This window comes from Apis dorsata, unplaced genomic scaffold (genome assembly GCF_000469605.1).
Source record: "Apis dorsata unplaced genomic scaffold, Apis dorsata 1.3 scaffold_920, whole genome shotgun sequence".
Classification (NCBI taxonomy): domain Eukaryota; kingdom Metazoa; phylum Arthropoda; class Insecta; order Hymenoptera; family Apidae; genus Apis; species Apis dorsata.
In genome coordinates this window covers 39,596-47,678 of record NW_006264031.1, presented here as the reverse complement: position 1 = coordinate 47,678, position 8,083 = coordinate 39,596, and the positions used below count along the sequence as shown (strand labels likewise).

The 8,083-nt window shown below is 19.4% G+C and overlaps 1 protein-coding gene across 1 annotated transcript in view; it reads left to right on the top strand.

Annotated features, from left to right (window-relative positions):
- The first annotated feature begins 1,482 nt into the window (after nt 1-1,482).
- The window catches only part of LOC102674762 (serine-protein kinase ATM), an 11,789-nt gene continuing 5,188 nt past the window's right edge, over nt 1,483-8,083 (top strand). The window contains exons 1-6 of the mRNA XM_031514180.1: nt 1,483-1,554; nt 1,873-2,010; nt 2,106-2,526; nt 2,664-3,017; nt 3,096-3,489; nt 3,620-7,973. Of these exons, the coding sequence (XP_031370040.1) occupies nt 1,483-1,554; nt 1,873-2,010; nt 2,106-2,526; nt 2,664-3,017; nt 3,096-3,489; nt 3,620-7,973 (5,733 nt within the window). The remainder of the gene's footprint in view (nt 1,555-1,872; nt 2,011-2,105; nt 2,527-2,663; nt 3,018-3,095; nt 3,490-3,619; nt 7,974-8,083) is intronic.

Sequence of the window (8,083 nt, the reverse complement as noted above, 5' to 3'; positions counted from 1 at the left end):
ATTTCTCGTCATATGAAAAAAAATTTGTAAAATTTAATAAAACTATAGTTGAATAAATATTAAATTTAAAAGAATAATATTTATGTATTTTTGTATATATATTATATATATATATAATATATATATATAATATATCTAGCATCTAAGATTATAGAATGATATTTGAAAAAAAAGATAAAAAGAAATATAAAATCAGGCTTATATTTTATATATTCTATTTTATATTTAATTTTTTATAATATTCAGGATGCTGTAAAATAAATTCCTAAATAATATTATGTAAATTTTAGTCAAAAATTAAATGGAATTTAACCAACAGTTTAGGCTATTATTCATAAAGGATGATAGTTGAACTCTGTCCAATACTTAAACTAAATTGAAGTAGAATTGGTCTGTGAGAACGTTTATCATTATATATGTATATGTAACTTAATAGCTATTATCAACTAATACTTTGAAGTTACTTTCATTTCTTAAAATTTCACAAGCAATTTTTTTTAATAATAAAAATTATACAATCTTTAAACAAATTTAATTTATAATATATTTTACAATATTTATTATCAATATTAATATTTAATATCATTAGTACCTCATGTAAAATATTTTTTAATAATAGTTTATATATTTAACATTTTATTTATATTTTAGAATATTAAAATATAATAAAAACAACGAATTTTATACTATATAATACTAATTTTATACTATATACATACTATTATATATGTAAAAATAGATGTTTTTTATTTTTAATTATTAAAGATAAAAATGTTTGAAACTAAAAAAAATTATTTATTGTTAATTAAAAAAGATTAAATAATACATATAATAATATATAAATAATAATAACATATAAATAAAAATAATAAGGACAATTCAAGAAAATTATTGAGATTTTTAGACTTCACTTTATTAAATTGTGTTAAAAAATATTATAATCTAATAATAAATTATGAATTTATTAATTGAAAAATAATTTGAATTTAGCGCACTAGTTTTTATATTATCGAATCAGATTGGTTAAAAGTTTACTATGGCATAATGTAAAAATTTTTAAAAATTAATAATATTGTATACAAATAATTTTTTAATTCTGAAGTTACTAAATTCTGATAAAATTTGAAAAACACAAAAAAAATTATTATTAGATTATTATTAGACGAACTTTATATGATTATTATAGTTTTGCTATATAAATATCTTTCTAGTATTTTTACTAGGAGAAGTTTGTTAAAGTGTTACTAAAATATTAGTTTCATATTTATTTGATATTTGTAATTGAAAAAATATTGTTTCACTTCTATTAATTTTATAAACATTAATAATATGTTATTAAAATTTTGAAATATTATACATGTATTATATATGCACAAACATACATATATATTATAGATATATATATATATATACATATACACAATAATATAATACTTTTTTTCAGAATATCATTAAGAAAAGATTTTCATTATCAATTGTAAAATGTCAAAATATTTGGAAAGAATACAGGATATATTAAAAAATGCAGATAGTAAGAAGATCACAGATAAAAGAGTATGTATTTATTCAAATATATGTGTAATTTTTTGTATAATATATTATACATTATATAATTTTGCTTCTTTAAACCAATGAATTTTGTTTTGACATTTTGAAAAAAATTTCTATATAACTATATATCTATATTTTTATATTTATAACAAAAATAATATTAATTAACATTTATAAATATTATACATTAATAAAAACTAATATATTAGAGTTATTTAATAATCTGTTAATTATTAGTTATTTAATAATATTTTTCATAAAAAATATTTTATTTACATCATTCCTTGAAATATTAAATATAAATAATAATTTTTATTTTAGAAATGTGTTTTAGATCTATTAGATATATATGAAAATGAAGAAGCAATAATAGAAATCTGTAGAAATACAGAAAAAAAAACACAAAATATTATAAATTGGTCTTATATATTACATATAGTTCATAAAATATTATTAAATGTAAGTATATTTTTATTCTTAAAATAATTAAAATAAAATTTATTAAAATTAATGTTAAAAGAGTCAAAAAAATATAATTATATTTATTATTAAAGGAAACAGATAGACTTGCTTGTAAAGATATTAATAGTAAAACAGTAATTACTGAACGACAAAATACATGTATACTCGTACAAAAAACATTTCAATATGCAAATTGTCATAAAATACCACTTTTAAAATGCAATGATATAATGCCTTTAATTTTGCAAGTTTTAGGCACAGATATATATAAGTATTATTATGATACTTATATAAATGTATTAATTTCTTATATTCTTCCATTTAGAATATATCAAATAAATATGCTTCCTAAATACTGGGAAGAATTATTAAAAATATGTATAAATTTATATAATCATATGTCTTCTGTTATAAGTAAGAGAACTGTTTTAGATGCTTTACAAATGATTATTCAATATGGTTGTTTGCATACAAATTTAATTTTGAATATAAAAGAAGTATTATTGTTTTTAGGTATGTGAAATAACTTTTGAAATAAATTCTTTATTTCATAAAAATTCTATATTAAAAATAGAAACTTATTTATATATTTATATTTATAAATATGTTTATGAATCATTGCAATGAAATATATCTATTTTTGATTTTAGAAAATATTTTCTCTGATGTAAAAATAAATCAAGAAATTTTAGCTGAGTCTAGTTATAAACTTACAAATACAATATGTCAACAAATTGCAATAGAATATAGAATTACACTGTGTCATTTTAGTGAAAATATTTTATCAAATATAATCAGCTTAAAAGGTTCTATTGAAAAATATAAACTTTTATTACTTTTTATAAAAATTCATCATCCTAAAGGGGCATGTAAAACTGATGATGGTGCCTATGCTTATAATTGGGAAAAATGGTATACAGTACTTAAAAGTATGTATCTAATGATTTTGAAAGATTTTAAAGCAGATATACTTTCAAAAAGTTTTCTTCGTCTTGCAACTGAAGGTAATATTTATATTTTTTTTTTAAATTACAAAATAAAAATATTTTATTAATTATTAACTTTAAAAATATAATTTTTAGTTTTTAAACAAATATTAGAAAATCCAGATTTAATTATTGAAAAAAAATTTAATGAATATGATTATATACAACCAATAAAACGTAGACGAATTGTTGCTAAAATAAATGGACCAATTGACATGCTTATTAATAGTAGTCCAGAAGAAGCTTGGCCAATGATACAAGTTTTAACAATGTTATTTGAACAATATCCTAAATGCTTAAAATCAGAAGATTTTCCAATGTTCCTAAAAAATTTAGTAGATCTTTTTACATTATCTTGCAAAGAAGAAAATATTATGGACAATTTATATGAATTAGCTGCAGTTCTATTAATGAATGAACAAACATTTTCTATAACAGATGTAGAAAATTTAAATATTTATTGGGATAAAATATGGGATATTTTATTAAGGTATGATATTTAATATTCAGATTTTTTTATGATAAATTCATTAGAAATTTTTATAAATATTTATATTTTAATATGTAAATTTTTCTAGAATATTCATTTTATGTTTCTCAATATTAATTTATTATTTTAGATCTTTAAACATAAATCAGAATGAAATATCAACTCACAAACTTATGCAACTCTTTATAATACATAATAAGATAACAAATCCAAATATACTTTTAAAATTATATTTTACAAATGTGATTAAATGGTCAATTATGAGTTTGCATACATTAACAATAATTTGTGAACATTTTGCTTTATCTATTGATATTACAATGTTTAATATAAATATGTACTCACCAACAACAAATTCAAATTGTATTAGGTCATGTCTTATAAAATGGATATTAAATATTCCCTGGCATAAAATGGCAACACAAATAAAAATTGATGAATTATGTTTATTACTCATTAACATTACATTAAAAATAAAACCTGAAAAACAAATAAAATTCAAAAAATATAATATTAATAAGTCATGTGATTGTTTAAAAAATGAACAAAATACTGAATTATTTTATGAATATATTGAAGAATGTTATTTATTATTAACATATAAAAAAAATTTATTTACTGAGGAAAAAAGAAAAAATACTGAACAAAAACCAAAAAGAAATGAACATATATTATACATGCAAAATATTGTAAATTATTTAATGAATAGTTTATATGTTATTATCAATGAAAATGAAAGTGATGATCTTCATGTAATTATAATAAAAATTACAATTATAGCAAAAATTATATCAATAATGAGACAATTAAATATGATATCTAAAAACATTGAAGAATTATCTTTAATGCAAGCAATGAAAAATTATTTACATATTGTTTATGGTTTATTAGAAAATATAGATCCATCAAGAAGTAAATATATTTATCTTTATAATGTAACAAAAGCACTTAATACATTATATGAAACATCATATGATATTGATGTGGCAAAAATAATTGTTACATCTGCAACATTAGATATGTTAAAAAATATATTTAGTTTAATGAATATTGAAGATCATGAACTTATTGATTATAAAACAAATAATGATTATTATAATGATTATGAATCTCTACAAAATAGACGTAAATATCTAGATAGAGATATTATACAAAAAAGACAATGTAATTTTTGTAATGAAGGTACAATTAGAATACAAGCAACAAAAGCTTTAACTTTATTTTGCTGTATAAATACAGGACAAGAAAAATGTGAAATTCAAATAAAACTTATGAATAATTTACTTAATATTAACATGTATGATCTTTCACATACAGTTGATTTTATAATGGCTATAACAGTTTTAAAATCTTCAGCAAAATATGGTAAAGAAGAATTATGGAAAAATCACAATGAACTACCATTGAAAAATTTATTGAAATTATATAACGAATGTTATAAAGATGAAATGGTTATCCGTTATATATTTGATATTCTACCATATTTTTTTAGTTATGCTTTAAGTCACAATTATAAAATAGATAATTTAATGGATATTATTATGCATTTTAATAAACTTCAATCGGAAAAAAAATATGGTTTTATTGCTCATAAAGATTTTATTAAATGCCTCACAGAAATTATTTATATTAATCCTTCACATTTTTATTATATTACACACAATGCTTCGAATCAAATGCCAATAATTGAAGGAATTTTAATATCTCTTAATAGTTCTTCATTTCTTGTACGATTACAAATAATTAAATGTATACAAAATATATATTCGATAAAAACTATACCTTTTAAATGGAAAGAAATGTTATTTAAACAAATAGAAGAATCAATAAATAAGTTAATTATTAACAATGAATCAGATGATAAAGTGAAAACAGATAAAAAAGAAATTATAACAAGAAGTACTTTATTAATGCTTGGTGCTATAATATCTGCCAGTGGAACATTTCAATGTCATGCTTTATTAACAATGTTACGCTTTAGTATTGACAAAAAAGTAAATAATCAAATAATTTCAAAACCAATAAATATTATGGCAAATCAAATCGATTATTCAAACATCATTGAAGACAATTTAAGTTATTTAATGACATATTGGTTTAATTCAAAATATTCATCACAATTATTTCCTTGGAATTTAATAATAAATTCCAGTAAATCAGAAGAAGAATTTTATAAAATATATAGTGATACATTAACATTTATTAAATTTCAAAGTTTAGAACTTTCTAGTACTATTTCTTTTTGCAATTCCATTAAATTATCATTTGAACAAATCAGTGAGAATATTTTTCCACAAATTTTATCATGGTTATTGTATTGTATTAATGGAAATAATGGAAATATTTCAAAACAATTAGCATGCAAAATATTTCATAAATTAGTATCAAATCGAGATGAATTTGTCAAAATAAAAAAATTTTCTAATTTATTTAAAGATAAATTTGAAGAAATATTAATATTTCTTATTGAAAGATTACATGATGAAGATTATCTTGAAGAAATATTAGAAGAGAGAATATCATTTCCTATATCAGATCCACCTCATTTTAAAAAAGATATAATAATTGATTGCTTAAAGTATATGGAAGAAAACTTTTTTACTGAAAAAATGTCTATACAATATGTTTTAGTTTGTAATTGTCCAAATATATTGCAAAAGATATTATTACATTTAACTCATAATATTTATAAAAAAAAATTTGAGGAATATAAAATAAAAGCTTTTCATCAGTATATTTTTTTTTGTACATTACTTATTAAAGAACTGAAAAATGATTATTTTAATACATTATCCATGTATGTTATAAAAGATATTAGTTATACTTTACTTCATATAATTAAAATATATGATGATATTCTTCGTAAATTGGCATGTAAATATTTTTATAAATTTATAAAACATGTTTTAAATATAAGATGTGAACAAATCAAAGAAATTTTGAACTTCACTGTTATAACTTTAATTCCTATAATACAAACGGAAAACATACCTATAAGTTTAGAAATATTACAGTTCTTAATAATTGATCAAAAAGAAATATTATATGATGCAATAGAGAAGTTAAATTTATTTCCAAAAGATCCCATTTTTTTAGATATACGAAATATACATTATAATTTGAAATATAAAGCAAAAAAAATTTGTAGTTTGGAAGAAGAAGTGCAACATTTTTTGAATACAACATCTGATGAATGTATACATTATAGTGTAGAAGATGTTGCTCATTTACACATACAATTATCTACAAGAAAAGAAGAATTACGAGAATTATATGATAAACTTGAAATATTTCATGGATTTTTTAGTAATTGTACCTCAAGCATATTGTATCAATTGGTGTATAAACTTATAAAATTAACAGCATCTTCTGATATAAATGTTTCACTCGAAGCCGTAAAATGTTTAGGTGATTTAGGTCCAATTGATTTGACATCAATGATATATTTTGAAAAAAATCATGTTAGAGAATCTTCTGATTTAATAGAAATATTATCATATAAAATAGCAATAACAATGATACAATTCTTATTTCAAAATAATATTGAAATTCGGAAAAAAAGTGCTAATGTTCTTTATGTTGTATTTTCATCTTCTTGGGGACAAAAACTATTGAACATAAAATATATGGAATATTTAAAGACTATTTTAGATGAACCACAAGTATTACCCATTAATTATATTCAGCCATTTATAAGTAATAAAAATTCAAAAATTAATAACATTGAAATAAATTATATAAAAATGAATAATATTATAAATCAAAATAATACTATTTGGACAGTTCAATCTGATGGTTCATATTCCAGTTGGATTGTAGCATTAACATGTAATATTTTAGAATGTTTTATAGGATTTTATTCTGAAAATTTAATCCCCATTTGTACTTTAAGTACTGATTTTTGTGAAATAATTTTACCGAGAATTATATTTTTAATAATTCATACAGATGAACAGTTTATAACTACATTATGTTTATGTATTAATAAATTTTTTGAATATCATTTTAATTTTACAATAGAAACAAATAATACAAAATTTATAAATTGTGATCATTGTACTGTACGTTGTATGTTAAATATTGTGAATTATATTAGAATGCAAATTTCAAACAATATTTTAAAATTAAATTATATATATATTGCAAAAGCTGCCAAATATTGTTCAGCATTTTTTACTGCAATATTATATGCAGAAATGTCTTGTGAAACTATTTTAAATGATTATAGTAAATTTAATACTGCTTCAAAAATTGATTTTGTTTATGAATTGTCACCTGAACAAGGAAGAGTAATACAAAACATACTTAGAGAATCTTATGCAAAAATAGGTGATTTTGATGCCATTAATGGTACTGGTTCCTCACATTTATTAGATTATTCTTCTCGTATTGAACATTATATTCATACAAATGAATGGAATAAAGTAATGCTTGCACAAGATGTTGAACTTTCTTTTGGAAATATGGCAGTAATCAAAGGTAAATGATAAAATTATATGTTGATTTGATATGGAAATGTACATCAATAATGTTATAATTATTATAATAATTTTAGTAAAACAATATTAACACATTATCATAAGATATTATCATA